Source organism: Argopecten irradians, chromosome 15 (assembly GCF_041381155.1).
Source record: "Argopecten irradians isolate NY chromosome 15, Ai_NY, whole genome shotgun sequence".
NCBI classification, from domain to species: Eukaryota; Metazoa; Mollusca; class Bivalvia; order Pectinida; family Pectinidae; genus Argopecten; species Argopecten irradians.
The window spans coordinates 27,613,565-27,635,272 of record NC_091148.1 but is presented as its reverse complement, the minus strand read 5'-3'; the positions used below and the strand labels follow the sequence as shown (position 1 = coordinate 27,635,272).

Genomic DNA, 21,708 nt, shown 5'->3' with positions numbered 1-21,708 from the left:
GAAAAAAAGTGAGAAATTTAGGTATAGTCAGTATTGAAAGAAGAAAGACTATACTGGATGTATGGTCTATATTGTAGTCTATACAAATACAAGTTAAATGCTTTTATGACTATGATACCATATCGCCGTATATTGACTTACATGACAAACCCATGTTGTGGTGTATGTCTTCAGTAGAGGAATTTGCCGGTAAAGTCTGACCGTGCTGAGGGGTCAGGTCGTCACTAGCGTTATGGTTAAAATTTCCCAGAAGTCCTTCGATACTTCCTGTAAACACCACATACAATAGATTAGTGTTCGGCGTGTAGGCACTAGCACGATAATCGTTTTTATTAAGACCAAAGGTTTTAACTAAATGTTGGGATTTCCAGAAGGTTATTATAAACATATAGAAAGTAAATAACTATCGCTGATTGGATAACTATCAATAGCATCAGCAAAGAACATTTGAACGATTTTAGATTCGTTCTATGTAATATCTCAGGCGCAGTCACTGAAAAAGTCTAAAGCTATGATAACACCAATATAACTCCACTCATACGCTGTGCTTACCCAACTGGAAGTGAGGATCAAAGCTGATGCCTAAGTTCATGTGTGTATCGAACACCAGGGCCTGGAATGAGATACCAAACTCAGGAAAGGCAAGGTTGACCTCATTTTTAGGACCATCACTCGTCGAATTGTTATGGACAACAGTTACTGTTGCTCCTAAAATGAAAAAAAAATATTTAAGAGTAACAACAATTAAAATGTGTAATTGATATCTCAATAAAGTAAGATTGTTACAGATTCATGTTCTGCTATGTAATGTAGATCCTCAATATTCCAGGGGTTCCGATCACTTACGATCTCTGCACCCCAGAACTATTTCATAGTAATAGAATAGGTAATTTAGTCATTTGATGCGTTGCTCTCTCTAGTCTTCAAAGGAAATCTTTGCTTGCCTGTGATTGGTCAAATGTTGTTTTGCTGAGCTGCCTTCAATTTCACTCAATATCACGCTTCATTGATTATGTTCCTTTAGGGTGTGGAGATAGTAAGTGATCTGAACCCCTGGAGTATCGAGGATGTGTAATGTATCACATTGACCTTGTTTGACTCCCCCTGTCATTTTAACAACATCACTTTGCCAAGCTATGTGAGTATAAATGGCAACCAAAACGTCACCATTGTGACGTCACTCATGTTGACATATCAACGTAAACTGATCACCCGCTATAATGTTCGTTCCATCAAATGGAGTATATCGTTGTTGATAAAGCTATTTCCTGATCTAACCAAAAGAAGTAAATGAACTAAATATAGCTTTTAACTATATTCTTACGGAATTTATTATCTAAATAGATGCCAGAGCTTTGCAGACAATCATTACATAATGCACGGGTAGTGGTCCTTGTAAAATACGGTATGTATAATTGGTGCTGGTCAATTATTACAGCCAATTAAGCTAATACGTAGGAGAATTTACAAAATACAAATACAATTCTTTGGAAAGAACATATATCGAACCATTTCAAGATATAAATAAGATATATTTGTTACTAATTAATTGGAACGAACGATTGTCTCTGTGCAGGAAACTACAAACAACAACACATATGCCACAGTAAACAATGATACATCATACATACATATTTGACATTTTACCTTTGTATCGAAGGAAAGAGATCCCTGTGATATCCTGTACGACTCCATTTATTAAAATGTCAAATCCCCGGATGGAGTTGAGTCTGATTTCCACGGTATCCGAAGCATTTGCCGCTGAGACAGCAAGTGATGTAATCAAAGCACCTCGACGACCTTGATCAAAATATACAAGTAATTGGTAAGGTGAGTATTGAATGGAACATAATCAATGAAGCGGGATATTTGGATTAAAACTTTATTACTATAACTCCCGGTTACCTGAGCACCTTCATTTCTATCCTAAATCGTCCGAATTACGAATTTTCCGGATTTGGTCAATGTGTTGCTTTACGGTAATCCGTAACCCTGAGATTTCCAACCGGATTGCGAATTTTCCGGAATATCGTCGTCCAGAGCATCGGGGTCCACTGTATTTTTTCATTTCAATATGTTTTTAAAGGATGTAGACGTGTTCTGTGGGCAGTGTTAGATAAATATTCGATTACAACTGTTTGTTTCATTTCGTTCATACAATTTTGTTTTCTTACCTTTCTTTAAAAAAATACCCAATGTACAAAGCAAAATGGTGTTTTTAGTCATGGGATGTTTTTACGTAGTGTATATATACACTGCCCTCCAAAAGTTCTGTTACAACTCTCTTAATTCTGTATAAAATTATTTTTGACAAAATTATTGGGGATATAATTTTTTTGTCTTTTGTTTTAAATGAAGTAAAGGGGGGTAATACTACTTTGGCAGTACTTAGAGCACGTGGAGGATATACCAAATATTTTATTAACAGAATAACAATATTTTTGATTTTTAACAAATATTCCAATTTCATTACAATACATGAACTCAGGGCCATTGCATTATCATGCAAAATTGTAAAAGTATTTGGACAATAAAATATTCACGTGATAACTAAAAGAATATTGATATTTTTTTATTATTTTTAAATCTATTGATAAAAAATGCATGTGTAACAGAACTTTTGGAGGGCAGTGTATATAAATAGGTAGTCTATGTTCTAAGTTGGCCTCTTAAACAGGTTTGTGCTTGTTTTATTAGTTATTAGTTATTAACTGCCTCTAACAGCGCAGTTGCCGATATCTAATTTCACGCAGACAGCATGGCTACGTGTTAATTTGAAAATCATCAAGATTAACCACAATGGGCACATTAAACCGTAAAGCTGACTATCATAAACTATAGCATGCAACATTTTCTTGGGGTTGGAAATTATGCTTTATATAATGGTGTTACACAACCAGTGAAACGTGACATATTCTATATTCACCGACTGTTTACAAACTCATTTTGTTTTAAATTGCATTTAAAACAGGTAGTTCTTTATCTAAAGTACACGTATCTATAATAAATAATTTAATGACGGAGAGATATGTGATCGTTAGCTTTCCTAAAATCCTAGTTTTTCAAAATTTTAAAATGAACTCTATTTTGATAAGTATTATAAAACACAGTCACTTGTTGGGGAATCTCCTTCTATTTGTAATGAATGTTTAACATAGAAGTTTCACAGTTTGTATAACAATATCATTACATAACATATAATGTGATGTATCATATAATATATATTGATGTATAATACGTTTACCGTTGTTAGTGAATGCCTCCAGCCTGACTTGAGCTATGAAGCTGTTCATTATGGTTCGAAACAGGGTAAATTCGCCCACTCCATTAAAGGTATATGGCAAACCATCTGGGGTCACAAAATGAGACACACCAGTGCTCTGAGCTAAAAAATGAAAGAATTATATTTTGATGAACTCTGAAATCAGAAAATTGTCGTAAAAATGGTTCCATAGCAATGCTTACATATTTATCATCTGAATAAAACTGAAAACTGAAAAATTCAATGTATTTAATAAACGAACACTGCAAAACTAATGTCAATGGTACAAAATAACAGACTTTGTAAATATTATGATTCAAATTAGAGATATGTCACAAAGCAATTGTGTAAATTTTAAACAAAATTGTAAAATCGAAAAGCATAACGTTTAATTGAAATACTGATCCTTTACTACAGAGCGCGCAGCTCGAACGGGTTCGCGAAGCGAACTCTTGTGATAAAGGTGTCTCGGTAACTCATCCATATATGTAGAGTTTGAAAACGTTCTCATGAAAAGGAAAGTCAAAACAAGATCCAGTGTTGTGACAGTATCCAAAGTCACACTCCCGCGTGATATCAAACAATATATTTTTTTTACAAAATCAAAATAAACATCAGCGAAAGATGAATTTTCCAATTTGATTCAGATTTTGTCCTGAATCATAATTTAAAAGCCGTTTTACATGGCTATTTGCTTCGAAAATTTCCGCTTTGCAACGGTGAAGGACGTTGAGATATATTTTGCTGCCGCTAAATATTATTTTCTTGCTTTAAACTTGATGCCAGTAATTCACCAAGGCTAAGATTCCAATATGGAAATCGTTTCTAGCACTATAGTTAGTCATTGCACACAATAAGCAATAAAAACAAAACACATGAAATCAATAAGAGTTCAATCGCCTGATGGGTCAGGGGAGATAATGCTTTAGCCGTTAGAAATCCTTTAGTTACCTGGCATCTTAACTGCATTCACAATTACTTATTTTTATTTGGTAACAGTTCAAAAACAACAAACAGAAAAATGGATTAATTTCTGCTTTGCCTAAACTTAGATTGTCTACGTTTGATAATTGGGTCTGACAACATCTCATTAGGGTTATTTAGAATTATTTTTGTGTACGTAGTCATATTGTCCAAAGAGCACAACAAAGCTCAATATGTATGTATGAGACAAAATGGTGTTTTAATTGATGTAGAAAAATGCATTTGATCTGAAATACAGCTTGTATAACGGTCATCTGAACATGATTCTTATTGGATGTTGTCAAATCCTCTAATGATCTGTATCTTAATTATATTGAAAGGTACCCTAGATATGTGACATTGACAGACACTGACCTGGGGTGTTTGAGACGTATTCGTGACAGTTTCCAGGTGTTCGTCTCTGATAAAACTCGTAACATTCACTGGCCACCTCCGATTGAAAGGAGTTAGGATACATACAACAATGGTAGTAGGGGGCTGTATCAAAAACAATATTGGACAAATACGGAACTACGGCTTCGCCGTCCCCAAAGTAGTGAAAGCGCTGTAGTGATCCACCACCTGATGACGTCAGCATATCCATGATGTTTCCGTTGTTGTCATAGCAACACAGTTGTCCTGTTCCTAGTGGTCTGGTTAAAACAACCAAAATGTCTGTTTGATAATAGAGCAAGAAACACGCAAAGCATTATCTATATAAAATTAACCGATTCATTTAAGGAATGATTTTTATTGTTTGTTGTTTACTGGTGTGTAAACTGCATTTTTTGTACAGATATTTTAAATGACGCGCGTCAGCGCGTCATGTTAAATATATGTACAAAAAATGCAGTTTACACACCAGTAAACAACAAACAATAAAAATTATTTCTTATATTTACATTTCGATTGATCATTTCATTCAAATCAAGTGTTTAAATAAAATAAAACTCTGTTTTTCCAATGTTGTACGATCGTTGGAACAGCCGGTCCATTGATGGAATCCCGGAACAGCTGGCTTCAATTTGGCGGGAAATGTTGTCAAATTTAGAGAGTACACAAAATATAGTTCCACATTGACTTTATCTTTTTTCATCCCATTTACACAATATTTGTTATTTTTTTATTTGCTGACATATAATTTAAGATTTACATAACATTCATACATGCAATCTATTGAAGATGTTTCATACAGAAACAATAGGCCTAACCGGATGCGCATTCACACTACTTGCGGAAGTCAGTGTTCCGGTGTGTGTATTCTTGCGCGGCAACCACTGCGTTTACGCAAGTGTAAACGATTTCGCAGTTGGTAAGGTTATATAGCAAAGAGAAAACGGAAATGTAAATATTTAAATGTAAATCCATAGCTTTGTACCCGATGATAATACCGACAATTTTATAAGCATGTAAATGATCATGGCAAAGTAAAATTACTAAGTGAATTTGCGACCCGCAGTCTGGTTCTATTCTTGCTGCACATTTTGCTAAATATTTGTTTATTATTCATAATGATAACATATTCATTGCAATTTGTAGTAATAATATGACCAAAATTCTTGTAGCAAATGTACCAGTAATTTTACCTTGACAGGATAGTTTACTTTGAAAAAATATATATTTTTTTATAATGCGATTTTGACTGTCCTGTCTGGTGTCCTGGTTGTTTATGGTATTCCAGTCTTAGTCCAACAACATTAAGTGATGAGTCCATTCTTGTTATAATGCAGACTTGAAATAAAATCCATTGTGTATGTGGTGTGAGGTGCGTGGGAGACTGCGGTATATTTATGTTGTGTTTTCTTGTATAGTGGAACTGTTGCCCTTTTTATAGTGCTATATCACTGAAGCGTGCCACCGAAGACACCAAGCAACACACCCCACCCGGTCACATTATACTGACAACGGGCCAACCAGTCGTCCCACTCCCTGTATGCTGAGCGTTAAGTAGGAGCAGAATTTTCTAATTTTTTAGACTTTGGTGTGTCTCGGCTAGGAGACAGAGCCTACCTCACAGCGGCGAGCGGTCAACCAAAGACCAAAAGTGAGGCGGTGTTAAGTGAGACGTTAGAAAGAAGAAAGTGAATTAGGAAGAAAGACAAGATACGATCCTAAATCTAGTCGCCTTTTACGATCAAGAAGGGTGGCAACTGTTTCAATTCTAACGCCCTACCTGTAGGGCCAATTTGATTTCCAAATGGTAATTGATAGAAGGAAATAATAAGTCAGAATTTGAAAATAAATATAGTAAAAACAAAAAAAATAATTATGTATTTTTTCTCTGTTTTAAATACTCCAGCCATAAAATGGGTGATATACGGTGTTACCCATTTTTGTCAGTCGCATTTCATATTCAACTTATATCCTAAACAATCTTATTTTCTCATCATTTTAATTTATATTATTTGCCCTTTTTTACCTTTCCTTACATCAAAGTAAGAAAAACCAAAAGAAATGATGGTAAAGTTGTTAATTGGCTAATATTTTACAGATAAATCTATTATCATACCTCCGGGTTACAACAGTGTTTGTAATTAGTTTATGCAAATCGCATGGCAAGGAAATAACAAATTGAATTTCCCTCGGGGAAATAATGCATTGCCTTTCCTTGAGGCATGGTGACCGCCCATTTTTCACAGGGAATTATCCCCCTCTCAATAGTACAATGATGACGACCGGCATTTTTGCTAGTGACAACTTTAAGAAACATTAACCAAAACACAGTGAACCGCTCTCTGTCTTTAGTTTAATAAACAATTTATGTCTCAGGTGGCAGTGTGATATGAAGGTTTGTTTAAGCTCATATTTGGGTAAATTAGACTTCCTTTTAAACTGACACCGTACCTTACATTGACTATACCATGTTACATTTCTGACGTATTCCCACCAATAACAGAAGAGGAAGCATGGTTTTGACCGGTACATACCACACAGCGGACTGTCATATGTGACGTCATGATGGCGTCAGTCTGACCCAGGTCACAACTGCGACCATGCTATCTGTGAACTTACTAATTTGACATAACCTATGTGGGCTAATTAATTGGACATAACATATGTGAAATAATCAATTGGACGTGCCCACGTAAATAACACATCATCGATACAGGCGATGAAATTCAGCAAAGGCATGTCACTATTTGATCTCCTCACCTAATGTGCCTGAATTAGCTTGATCCCTGCCTGTTTATGACATGTAAATCAAGATCGTTACACCATCCTAAAGATAGCAGCACATTGTTATTCTTAATTTGGGTATAAGTCATCTGTCGTTGTAGGAAGGTATTGATTTTGATGTCACGTGATGCGGAGTGTAACATAATACTTTTTCAGATAAAACGACGTGAGTTTCGCTCACAAAATAATGACGTTACAATATAAATCAGTAACACGTTTACATAAAAAATACGGTATATTGACATCCTTAAAGGGTACCAAAAGAAACTATTGCCATGCTTACCCTGGCGTGTTGAGTCTGAAGCACTGTTTGGCCAGAGGATGGTACAGACAGTTGGATTGCTGTCTGGTAGAGCCTTGCTGACAAAGAGGATCCGGGCGGAATCGGATGGCGTCAATGCTAGCTTGATCAAAACGGCAAGGGCAAACCTGTCTGGGTATTTCGGACAAAGATGGCAATTCGTCATCTATTGTCTGCCATTGACCACAGGACATCCTTGATTCATTGGTATTTCTTGGTGTGACTACAATAGCCTCCGACCATACTCTTTGCTGTGGATGTCTGAGAAAACGAAGAAGCATGATTAAATAAATTACATCCCGACTAAGTTTGTGTCAGGAGCTCTTCGTAACCATTTAGGATAATACCTGAATAGTAACGTTGATGCATGACCTTACCTTCGCTAACAACGCTGAACTTAAAATGACCAGCTATTTATCTTACAAATACAAACATTTTCTCGTCATTTAAGGATTGATTGTCAATTCTGTTGCTTCCATTGGCTGATGGAAAAAAATGTTATTCATTTTCTTTATCAACCAATGCAAGCTATAAAATGAACAGTCAATCCTCATATTTACGTCAATCAATTTAAAACTCACGCAGTTGACAAAACGTAATGTCTTCAGTGTAATATTATCATATATATTTGCAACATAACACCAGTTATCGCACATGTTATACGACAGCGAAACAGTCGTCGGTCAGTTCTTCTCGTCACCAAGGCAACATAAAACATAATTCCGAAAAGAGCCTAATTCTTTGGACGTTGCTACGATTGTAACATTTTCGGGAAGTAATAGCTTAAAAAGTATCTTGATTTGCTTCAAATATGACATGTTTAACTGTGCAGTACTGGAAGTGGTTTAGCAGAGGTCCAGATTTGAAGACAATGGTGATTGATGAACATGATAAACAGTTGGGTTATATATACAAAATTAAGCCTTTCAAGACTTAATTTCAATGATTAAGAATGTAACTGAGTGTTGTATTTTCGTCACGTAATTGTATGAAGCTGATATTTAAATATCGATAACTACATTGTAAGCATATGATGACACAGAGTCCTTGTGTATAGGGCATGAGAAATTAATTGATCATGCTTTACCAGGTTCTTTTAGGCAGAGCAAAATGGAAATTAGTGTAATTATTTACAGTTATATACAAATCAATCTATTAAGAACAAGTACGATTGGTTGGTGAGGATTTAATCTACTTAACGTCCGTCTGATGACGTATATACGTACACATTGCTTGTGTTTGTTGCCTCCACCAAGCTAAGAATGATGACGTCATCGGTTGTTTGAAGTAGAAACGACACTTGTGATTGGTTGGGACTGATGTGCTGTACAGCTGTTGATTGGTGACGGATCTTTGGTTTGTGGTCAACATCAGGCTAAAACAACACCAACAAATGACGATATTTGTGGTATTTACTCATAAATGGACGTTTTAGCTCAAGGGGTTGGTATTATTCCGTCTTAACATGTTACAGAGCTCTCTGTCCACTCGGGTAGGTATTGATTGTGACGTCATGTGTGTGCGAGCGTAACCTAATGGTTTTCATAAAACGACGCGAGGTTCGCTCACAAAACAATGCCATCACAATTGACACCTACTCGCAAGGGAGGTAACTCTGAGATATGCAAAGACGAAATAGCATTATCATAATACCGACTTTGTAATGGACAGTGATTTTTTCATTGGCGATTTGTGCTAGCTTCTTTATCTCTATGTTCCTCTTTCATTTTGGTTTGTGTTTTATCCCATTGCTTCTAATTGCAAAATATGTTGTAGGCCTAACACACGAAATTGCAAGAAAGAAAAGTGAAGATTAGACTTTGTTATGGGGTTAATCAAATCATATTGACTTCTAAGGAATATCTCAGATATCCTACAATGGAGGCAACATGTCTATATCTATAGTTACCTTGACGGTGAAAATCTCTAAGCTTGACCCTCCAATATCAAAGGGGATCTCTCCGGTCTGCCACCTCATTGTAACGTATTCACCCTGTATCCAGGTAGATGGGTTCATCCGCTGGAGGACAGGCTTCGTATCCAGGGGATTCTCTGTATCAACCAGTAATAATCAAATTATTTCATGGGAATTATCATATCTTTACTTTATACCCACTGTCCAACATTAATACAGCCCTGTGAAACACGGATAAAAAACAAAGAAATTGGTTTAAGTATAATTTCTCTACCAAAGTACAAACACATATTCCAATACATTTAAATATTTCAAATTAATTTGTAGTATTCTGTCGTAAACCAACTATTGTTCACGAAACTAGTTAGATCTTATTTTGTTTTAACGGTTTACACGTTTATTATCATTGTTACTTACGTATTGTTATTTTGCCTAGATATTCGGTATTTTGAGGACAGAACTGCCGGCTGGAATGCACATTACATCGCTGATCTAACGTCGTCACATTCAGCGTAACGCTGACGTCACCAGTGGTGGAAAACGACGGCGTCACACAGGCGACTTTGTACATGGACTCCCTGGTACAATGTACCACGGCGTCTCCCGAACCAAATCTGGCAGTAATGACGTCATCAGATTGTATGCACGGACCAGAAAACACCTTCTTTTCTCCACCAAACATGTTGGAATACTGTGGTGATATAGTCAACGCTCCTGGAATAGAACAATATTTGAAGTGACTTCCTGTTTTAAGTTACATGTTATGATAGGGTTAACGCAATAGATCTCAACCCTGGCAGCTCTCCAAAATGGTTTTCTATTATAAAACAAAACAACAACACGTTTTTGTATTGTCCACGCTATCGACACATTGATTTATGGAATATTCCAAAATACTTCCCCTGTTCCAGTTTTTGTGTGCCATTGTCTCAGTATTTGATACTAACTTCCAATGTTACAGCCTCACTGTTCAATAGTCTGTGTGTCTAATACTAACTTACCGAATTATAGCCTCCCTGTTCAATAGTCTTGGTGTCTAATACTAAATTCCCGTGTTATAGCCTCCCTGTTCAATAGTCTCAGTGTCTAATACTAACTTACCGTGTTACAGCCTCCCTGTTCAATAGTCTCTGTGTCTAATACTAACTTCCCGTGTTACAGCCTCCCTGTTCAATAGTCTCTGTGTCTAATACTAACTTCCCGTGTTACAGCCTCCCTGTTCAATAGTCTCGGTGTCTAATACTAACTTCCCGTGTTACAGCCTCCCTGTTCAATAGTCTCGGTGTCTAATACTAACTTCCCGTGTTACAGCCTCCCTGTTCAATAGTCTCGGTGTCTAATACTAACTTCCCGTGTTACAGCCTCCCTGTTCAATAGTCTCGGTGTCTAATACTAACCTCCCGTGTTACAGCCTCCCTGTTCAATAGTCTCGGTGTCTAATACTAACTGTTCAATAGTCTCGGTGTCTAATAATAACCTCCCGTGTAACAGACTCCTTGTTCAATAATCTCGGTGTCTAATACTAACCTCCCGTGTTACAGCCACCCTGTTCTATAGTCTCGGTGTCTAATACTAACCTCCCGTGTTACAACCTCCCTGTTCTATAGTCTTGGTGTCTAATACTAACCTCTCGTGTTACAACCTCCCTTTTCTATAGTCTCGGTGTCTAATACTAACCTCCCGTGTAACAGCCTCCCTGTTCTATAGTCTCGTGTCTCGTGTAATACTCGGTGTCTAATACTAACCTCCCGTGTTACAGCCTCCCTGTTCAATAGTCTCGGTGTCTAATACTAACTTCCCGTGTTACAGCCTCCCTGTTCAATAGTCTCGGTGTCTAATACTAACCTCCCGTGTTACAGCCTCCCTGTTCAATAGTCTCGGTGTCTAATACTAACTGTTCAATAGTCTCGGTGTCTAATAATAACCTCCCGTGTTACAGACTCCCTGTTCAATAGTTTCAGTGTCTAATACTAAACTCTCTTGTTACAGCCTCCCTGTACAATAGTCTCGGTGTCTAATAATAACTTCCCGTGTTACAGCCTCCCTGTTCAATAGTCTCTGTGTCTAATACTAACTTCCCGTGTTACAGCCTCCTGTTCAATAGTCTCGGTGTCTAATACTAACTTCCCGTGTTACAGCCAACTGTTCAATAGTCTCAGTGTCTAATACTAACTTCCCGTGTTACAGCCTCCCTGTTCAATAGTCTCGGTGTCTAATAATAACTTCCCGTGTTACAGCCTCCCTGTTCAATAGTCTCGGTGTCTAATACTAACCTCCTGTGTTACAGCCTCCCTGTTCAATAGTCTCGTGTAACTAATACTAACTCTGCCCGTGTTACAGCCTCCCTGTTCAAATAGTCTCGGTGTCTAATACTAACTTCCCGTGTTACAGCCTCCCTGTTCAATAGTCTCGGTGTCTAATACTAACCTCCCGTGTTACAGCCTCCCTGTTCAATAGTCTCTGTGTCTAATACTAACTCCCCAATAGTACTCGGTGTTACAGCCTCCCTGTTCAATAGTCTCGGTGTCTAATACTAACTTCCCGTGTTACAGCCTCCCTGTTCAATAGTCTCGGTGTCTAATACTAACCTCCCGTGTTACAGCCTCCCTGTTCAATAGTCTCGGTGTCTAATACTAACCTCCCGTGTTACAGCCTCCCTGTTCAATAGTCTCGGTGTCTAATACTAACCTCCCGTGTTACAGCCTCCCTGTTCAATAGTCTCGGTGTCTAATAATAACTTCCCGTGTTACAGCCTCCCTGTTCAATAGTCTCGGTGTCTAATACTAACCTCCCGTGTTACAGCCTCCCTGTTCAATAGTCTCGGTGTCTAATACTAACCTCCCGTGTTACAGCCTCCCTGTTCAATAGTCTCGGTGTCTAATACTAACTACTAGTCCGGTGTCTAATACTAACTTCCCGTGTTACAGCCTCCCTGTTCAATAGTTTCGGTGTCTAATACTAACTTCCCGTGTTACAGCCTCCCTGTTCAATAGTCTCGGTGTCTAATACTAACTTTCCGTGTTACAGCCTCCCTGTTCAATAGTCTCGGTGTCTAATACTAACCTCCCGTGTTACAGACTCCCTGTTGAATAGTTTCAGTGTCTAATACTAACTTCCCGTGTTACAGCCTCCCTGTTCAATAGTCTCGGTGTCTAATACTAACCTCCCGTGTTACAGCCTCCCTGTTCAATAGTCTCGGTGTCTAATACTAACTTCCCGTGTTACAGCCTCCCTGTTCAATAGTCTCGGTGTCTAATACTAACTTCTCGTGTTACAGCCTCCCTGTTCAATAGTCTCGGTGTCTAATACTAACTTCCCGTGTTACAGCCTCCCTGTTCAATAGTTTCGGTGTCTAATACTAACTTCCCGTGTTACAGTCTCCCTGTTCAATAGTCTCGGTGTCTAATACTAACTTTCCGTGTTACAGCCTCCCTGTTCAATAGTCTCGGTGTCTAATACTAACCTCCCGTGTTACAGACTCCCTGTTGAATAGTTTCAGTGTCTAATACTAAACTCTCTTGTTACAGCCTCCCTGTACAATAGTCTCGGTGTCTAATAATAACTTCCCGTGTTACAGCCTCCCTGTTCAATAGTTTCGGTGTCTAATACTAACTTCCCGTGTTACAGCCTCCCTGTTCAATAGTCTCGGTGTCTAATACTAACCTCCCGTGTTACAGCCTCCCTGTTCAATAGTCTCGGTGTCTAATACTAACCTCCCGTGTTACAGCCTCCCTGTTCAATAGTCTCGGTGTCTAATACTAACCTCCCGTGTTACAGCCTCCCTGTTCAATAGTCTCGGTGTCTAATACTAACCTCCCGTGTTACAGCCTCCCTGTTCAATAGTCTCGGTGTCTAATACTAACCTCCCGTGTTACAGCCTCCCTGTTCAATAGTCTCGGTGTCTAATACTAACCTCCCGTGTTACAGCCTCCCTGTTCAATAGTCTCGGTGTCTAATACTAACTTCCCGTGTTACAGCCTCCCTGTTCAATAGTCTCGGTGTCTAATACTAACCTCCCGTGTTACAGCCTCCCTGTTCTATAGTCTCGGTGTCTAATACTAACCTCTCGTGTTACAGCCTCCCTGTTCTATAGTCTCGGTGTCTAATACTAACCTCCCGTGTTACAGCCTCCCTGTTCAATAGTCTCGGTGTCTTATACTAACTTTCCGTGTTACAGCCTCCCTGTTCAATAGTCTCGGTGTCTAATACTAACCTCCCGTGTTACAGCCTCCCTGTTCAATAGTTTCGGTGTCTAATACTAACTTCCCGTGTTACAGCCTCCCTGTTCAATAGTCTCGGTGTCTAATACTAACTTCCCGTGTTACAGCCTCCCTGTTCAATAGTCTCGGTGTCTAATACTAACCTCCCGTGTTACAGCCTCCCTGTTCAATAGTCTCGGTGTCTAATACTAACCTCCCGTGTTACAGCCTCCCTGTTCAATAGTCTCGGTGTCTAATACTAACTTCCCGTGTTACAGCCTCCCTGTTCAATAGTCTCGGTGTCTAATACTAACTTCCCGTGTTACAGCCTCCCTGTTCAATAGTCTCGGTGTCTAATACTAACTCCCGTGTTACAGCCTCCCTGTACAATAGTCTCGGTGTCTAATAATAACTTCCCGTGTTACAGCCTCCCTGTTCAATAGTCTCGGTGTCTAATACTAACCTCCCGTGTTACAGCCTCCCTGTTCAATAGTCTCGGTGTCTAATAAAAACTAAAACTTCTCCGTGTTACAGCTGTCCCTGTTCAATAGTCTCGGTGTCTAATACTAACCTCCCGTGTTACAGCCTCCCTGTTCAATAGTCTCGGTGTCTAATACTAACTCCCGTGTTACAGCCTCCCTGTTCAATAGTCTCGGTGTCTAATACTAACTTTCAATGTTACAGCCTCCCTGTTCAATAAGTCTCGGTGTGTCTAATACTAACCTCCCGTGTTACAGCCTCCCTGTTCAATAGTCTCAGTGTCTAATACTAACCTCCCGTGTTACAGCCTCCCTGTTCAATAGTCTCGGTGTCTAATACTAACTTCCCGTGTTACAGCCTCCCTGTAAATACTCGGTGTCTGATTAATAAACCTCCGTGTTACAGCCTCCCTGTTCAATAGTCTCTGTGTCTAATAATAACTTCCCGTGTTACAGTCTCCCTGTTCAATAGTCTCGGTGTCTAATACTAATTCCCGTGTTACAGCCTCCCTGTTCAATAGTCTCGGTGTCTAATACTAACTCCCGTGTTACAGCCTCCCTGTTCAATAGTCTCGTGTCTAATACTAAACTCCCGTGTTACAGCCTCCCTGTTCAATAGTCTCGGTGTCTAATACTAACTTTCCGTGTTACAGCCTCCCTGTTCAATAGTCTCGGTGTCTAATACTAACCTCCTCGTGTTACAGCCTCCCTGTTCAATAGTCTCGGTGTCTAATACTAAACTTCCCGTGTTACAGTCTCCCTGTTCAATAGTCTCGTTCTAAAAAACCGTTACAGTCTCCCTGTCAAATACGGTAATACTAACTTCCCGTGTTACAGCCTCCCTGTTTCAATAGTCTCGGTGTCTAATACTAACTACCCGTGTTTACAAGCCTCCCTGTTCAATAGTCTCGGTGTCTAATGAAAAATAGTGAAGAATGTCTATTCAGTATATAATATCCAAAGCAATCACAAAAAAACTGACATTGAAATCCAAAGCAATACACAAAATAAGATGAACTTAAAAAAGACTTGTTGTCTTTGAGATGACGAAATCAATCTCTAAGCTGATTTTTCCTTATTCTATATAACTTATTAGCACTTAACATGAAAATAATGGAACAAAAACACCCAAAACAAGTAAATTACAGAACACCTTTATGTATTTTTATCAAGCAATATATCGACCTTTGTGGGAAGATGTTCCTTCCCATAACGCTCCAATGTTTGCTACTTAGCCCTAATATCGCACTTAGAGGAGTAGTCCGCTAAACCTGCCTATATTATTAGGCTTTTTTAAATTTTTTTTTTTTTGCCTAATATATATTAGGCAAACAAAAAAAAATTAAAAAAAGCCTAATAATATAGGCAGGTTTAGCGGACTATTAGAGGAGAAGTTCACACCACATGATTGAACCTATAGATAGTTAAACATTATTGTTTTTTTTATGTAGTGTTTAATATTAATAAAACTGTTAGATCTGCGGCGATGATTTGCATTTCTTTTGTTACAGTCTGTTTACAAAGTTTGAAACCAAGCTCTTTAAACTTGAACACCATATCAATATACACGATGGTTTGTTTAGAACAAGTTCAACTATATCAATCAGGAAAAGGGTTGTGTATAAATAACAAACACACAACTCAGAAATTAGTTTGTAACATTTTGCAAGAATCATGTCAATATTGTATATGTGTCCGAACATGAACTATTCACATGTTTACTGTCACCCACTAATTAGTCTTTGATACTTCGCAAAAATACTTACACTTAACGAGGTCCCTCCACTTCCATAGAAAGCCACGTTGTCCCATGTGGCTACAAATACCCAGTCCGCCCTAAAGCTGGTCTGACTCGGGTAATACAGTCTGACTTCGTCTGTAGCTCTCTGAAGGATGGAACTGTCCGTTGTTTCGCGATACCAAACAGTTCCGCCATTTCTGATGTCGACGTCCGCCCAGAAAGGAGCTATGATCCGCCGTGAATTGCTGAGTGGAAACGATTCCGGTGTGTACTGTGACAAGGTCCCAAGAAAACTGATAGCGCCGTTCGTGTTGACCTAGAAGGGGAGGAAACACTGATCTTTTTATATTCTAACTATGCTATATAACTATTTGTGATAACATCCAGGATCATTTAAGGGCGTGACAAATTTAGGTGGTAGAAGACAAACAGCCACCAATTAGCGATCACTACCTGGTAAATATCTCACATGGAATCGATCTCGTGACCCAGAGGTAGAAGGTACATGTCGAGACATCTTAACCACTAGGTCATCGCCCCTTCCCAAATCCAAATATGTACAGCTTAACATTAGCAAAGAGATAAAAAGTATGACCACAACAAAGTAACTAAAAACATCATTTTGTAATTCAAAACTGCACTATTTCTCTCTCTCTCTATCTCTCTCTCTCTCTCTCTCTCTCTCTCTCTCTCTTTTATTACAAACCATACAACCACATTTACTTAATATAAACAATCAAAATAAATAATCATACAACCAACTTACCTGATGTAACTAACAGGCGCATTATTTACAAGCAAATAAAGAAATAAAGAAATAACAGGGGAGATAATTATTTATGAAAACAATATTAGTCAGACAATTTCTTTTCACTTAACTTATATTGAAGTTTAACATGCAAAAGCTTGAAAAGATCATACTATTTAAAACATGTGTCCCTAACATAAAGGCAACACTGGGATCTGATATTTAAATGTCTAAATGGAACGAAAGCCTATGTACACATAAGATATGCATAAAATAAGGAAGTCATTCAACAAAGATAAAAGCAATTAATTAATTTAAATAATCAGATATTTGTTGATGATACAGAGGGACGTAGATATCATATTGGTCGTTTACTGTTAACATGTTATAAGGTATGGCCACAAAAAAGAATAATATATTTCATTTTAATATGGAGATCGCCGAAATGAGTTAATAATGTAAATGTAAAAAAAGGTAAACATCATCAATTCATATTGCGCTAACACGTATTGTGAAGATTGTCTGCAACACTTTGGAATCTTTAAAGATAATACATTTAATTTAGAATATAGTTATGTTTAAAAGCTCCATCATGTAGAACTTAGAATATACGGTAAATAAATAAAAGAGTAACAAATGAATATTGATCAATCAAAAGAGGTGGGATATTTACGACTCCAATGACTCTCATAACAAAGTTTGATGCATGTAAAACAAAATGTAAGGAGTTATCAACAAAGAGAGATGTCAAGAAAATAGAGGAATATATCCAAAAACGGAAAAGACAATGATAGTATCCATATACATGAAATAAAAGAAAACATGATATCAGTACAAAAAAACATCAATAGGGTCATCAGATATTGTCAATATAGTATAAGGATTGAAAATTGATGCCAATTGACAAATATTATCAAAAAAAAACTAAATAATATCAAAAACGTAGTTTTATATGATCAACAAAAGTAGCAAGACATTATCGACAAAAGTAGCCAGACATTATCGACAAAAGTAGCCAGATATTATCGACAAAAGTAGCCAGACATTATCGACAAAAGTAGCCAGATATTATCGACAAAAGTAGCCAGACATTATCGACAAAAGTAGCCAGACATTATCGACAAAAGTAGCCAGATATTATCGACAAAAGTAGCCAGACATTATCGACAAAAGTAGCCAGATATTATCGACAAAAGTAGCCAGATATTATCGACAAAAGTAGCCAGATATTATCGACAAAAGTAGCCAGACATTATCGACAAAAGTAGCCAGATATTATCGACAAAAGTAGCCAGACATTATCGACAAAAGTAGCCAGATATTATCGACAAAAGTAGCCAGATATTATCGACAAAAGTAGCCAGACATTATCGACAAAAGTAGCCAGACATTATTCAGATCAAAAAACCAGATATTATCCAAAGAGCCAGTATTATCAACAAAAGTAGCCAGACATTATCGACAAAAATAGCCAGATATTATCGACAAAAGTAGCCAGACATTATCAACAAAAGTAGCCAGACATTATCAACAAAAATAGCCAGATATTATTGACAAAAGTAGCCAGACATTATCGACAAAAGTAGCCAGACATTATCGACAAAAGTAGCCAGACATTATCGACAAAAGTAGCCAGACATTATCGACAAAAGTAGCCAGATATTATCGACAAAAGTAGCCAGATATTATCGACAAAAGTAGCCAGACATTATCAACAAAAGTAGCCAGACATTATCGACAAAAGTAGCCAGATATTATCAACAAAAGTAGCCAGATTTTATCAACAAAAGTAGCCAGACATTATCGACAAAAGTAGCCAGATATTATCGACAAAAGTAGCCAGATATTATCGACAAAAGTAGCCAGACATTATCGACAAAAGTAGCCAGATATTGTCGACAAAAGTAGCCAGATATTATCGACAAAAGTAGCCAGATATTATCGACAAAAGTAGCCAGATATTATCGACAAAAGTAGCCAGACATTATCGACAAAAGTAGCCAGATATTATCGACAAAAGTACCAGATATATGACAAAAAGTAACCAGACATTATATCAACAAAAGTAGCCAGATATTATCGACAAAAGTAGCCAGACATTATCGACAAAAGTAGCCAGACATTATCGACAAAAGTAGCCAGATATTATCACAAAAAGTAGCCAGATATTATCACAAAAGTACCAGACATAACAAAAGTAGCCAATATTATCAACAAAAGTAGCCAGATATTATCGACAAAAGTAGCCAGACATTATACAAAAGTATCAGACAATTAGTAAAAAGCCAGATATTATCAACAAAAGTAGCCAGATATTATCACAAAGTACCAGAATTATCGACAAAAGTAGCCAGAATTATCCAAAAGTACCAGATATTATCAACAAAAGTAGCCAGATATTATCAACAAAAGTAGCCAGATATTATCGACAAAAGTAGCCAGATATTATCAACAAAAGTAGCCAGATATTATCGACAAAAGTAGCCAGACATTATCGACAAAAGTAGCCAGACATTATCGACAAAAGTAGCCAGACATTATCGACAAAAGTAGCCAGATATTATTGACAAAAGTAGCCAGACATTATCGACAAAAAAGCCAGACATTATATACCAATACAAAAAGTAGCCAGATATTATCGACAAAAAGTAGCCAGACATTATCGACAAAAGTAGCCAGATATTGTCGACAAAAGTAGCCAGATATTATCGACAAAAGTAGCCAGATATTATCGACAAAAGTAGCCAGACATTATCGACAAAAGTAGCCAGATATTATCGACAAAAGTAGCCAGACATTATCGACAAAAGTAGCCAGATATTATCAACAAAAGTAGCCAGATATTATCGACAAAAGTAGCCAGACATTATCGACAAAAGTAGCCAGACATATAAATAAATGTAGCTAGCTATAATAAATTAAAGAAGAAAGATAGCAGTATCAAAAATTGTCCGATATTAGGATGGCTAAAATTCTTGAGCATTAATCACCACAAAACATAACACAGTAAACCAATATCTTGAAAATAAATCGTCGGGAAAACTTTATGAGAAATAAAAACATAAGTTGTCGCGAGAATAATACACAGATGATCAAGATACAAAGTAACAAAATATTAGCCATATCTTTTCGTATAGATAAAAGGAAGATAATGTTAAAAATGTTAAAAACTCATCTATCAATATATACAAGTGTTATATCAACAGCAGTGGTAAAATAATAGAACAAAATTCAACAAAAGAAAAAAAAATATGAACTAAATTGCAAATATGAATAAAACCAGACCAATTGACATATTAGGAAATTTACAAAAAATAACATATAGAAAAATAGGGAAAAGTAATTATAAAAGAAAATCAAAGAGAAAAGAAGAGGAAAATACTTACATATAAACTGTCGTGTTGGCTGTTGAAGAATGGAAATTTAGTACTGATAGTTACTACAGGTGAACTGCCGTCGTCATTCTTAGGGAAGTCTGTGTCTCCTTGTGCAGCTCCGTACGGGTAGAAATCTTCCAAAGGGATTGAGGCAGACAACTTGGTCAGAGAAAAAATCAAAATGATGGGTAGTGTAATCATCTTGGCTGCTCAGGAGTGGAGTCCTGAATGTGAAGCTACTCCCACAATGCAGTTTATATATCCGGGATGTTAGGAATTCCCTGAGAGTACAAATGTACACCGTGTGGTGTTGCGCATATACCTATGATTTAAGACATTGGTCAAATACAAGGCCTCCTTCCTGGTTATTTGATTTTTTCCAAGTTGTTCAGACCAATCAGCTGCTGCTTTAACGATAATACGACTGGCTGCTTCGGGGTAAAATACAACACTTACTTAAGTATATAACTTAAGTAGGTATTATGATCACTTTAATAGTATCTATTTTCACACCTAAGGATGCTTTCCTATGAGGTTTCCGTCTCGCTGAAACCTTGTTTTAACGTAGATTACGGAAGTTGTTAAGAGTTTAAGATAACATATCGCACATACTATAACTTACGTAGAACTTCTGCTGATGACCACTTTAAAAGTTTCTAATTTTCCCACTCAAGATTACTTTCCTTAGGTTTCAGATAGAAATCTTGTTTTAACGTGCATGGAGATCAAGGAAGTTTTGAGATTTTTTAAATTAGAATGATAAATATCTGTAGCAAGTTGACCAATTTTGACAAAACTTGATAACTTCTATAAGTTGTAGAATTTTATTACATGGAGATGTTAAAATAAAATGTCGGCCATTTCAAATGTGTTTATCTTCGCATTGAGCGATAGAATAATACATGGTGTCAGTCATGTACATAACGACCGTTATCTTTGTGCTGAAATGTTTTAACAAAATTAGTGTGTAATCACAAACATGAAATAATGTTTTGATAAGATAAGCTAACGATTAGAAAATCTTTTGTTTAATTTCAACTTTAAATTTTAATTTTGATTTAAACATATTTTATTACCAAATGTGCAATGGGATTGGGTACAAGTTGTACAACTTATATAAAGCCCGTTTCCAAAAAAAAATAAAACCTATAAATGATAGCATTTACAATATAAGCAATACATAATATATAAAGTTGCATTTGAGACACACAAAGAGAGAGAGAGAGAGAGGAGAGGGGCTATTTTTATAACCAGTATGCTCATCAAAGTGTTAATATCACCTTCTAATATACTATTATTTTAAAATATAACTGTATCATTAAATTTTAAGTCTTAAAGCATTGCCATTGCCAATATACACTCCTAGAAGTATATCTAGGTATATTGAAAAACAAATAAAAATGTGGATAAGATTTAATAAAAGAGTGGTCATTTCGAATCATTTGATAAAGTTACAGTTACATTTAGACGTCACAGCACTTCATAAAGGCAGCAGTTGTATATAGATGCAAAGGTATTTATTGCTATATAAATGCTTTAACAATGT

General features: G+C 37.0%; 1 protein-coding gene across 1 annotated transcript in view; it reads right to left on the bottom strand.

Annotated features, from left to right (window-relative positions):
• Positions 1–20,466, bottom strand: part of LOC138308738 (protein mesh-like) — a 33,619-nt gene extending 13,153 nt beyond the window's left edge. The window contains exons 1-13 of the mRNA XM_069249763.1: positions 20,172–20,466; positions 16,025–16,353; positions 14,389–14,456; positions 11,016–11,084; positions 10,036–10,332; positions 9,613–9,755; positions 8,930–9,078; positions 7,686–7,964; positions 4,601–4,878; positions 3,245–3,385; positions 1,648–1,800; positions 553–708; positions 142–267 (exon numbers count right to left, since the gene is read on the bottom strand). Of these exons, the coding sequence (XP_069105864.1) occupies positions 142–267; positions 553–708; positions 1,648–1,800; positions 3,245–3,385; positions 4,601–4,878; positions 7,686–7,964; positions 8,930–9,078; positions 9,613–9,755; positions 10,036–10,332; positions 11,016–11,084; positions 14,389–14,456; positions 16,025–16,353; positions 20,172–20,363 (2,380 nt within the window). The 5' untranslated portion in view covers positions 20,364–20,466. The remainder of the gene's footprint in view (positions 1–141; positions 268–552; positions 709–1,647; positions 1,801–3,244; positions 3,386–4,600; positions 4,879–7,685; positions 7,965–8,929; positions 9,079–9,612; positions 9,756–10,035; positions 10,333–11,015; positions 11,085–14,388; positions 14,457–16,024; positions 16,354–20,171) is intronic.
• Positions 20,467–21,708: the final 1,242 nt, after the last annotated feature.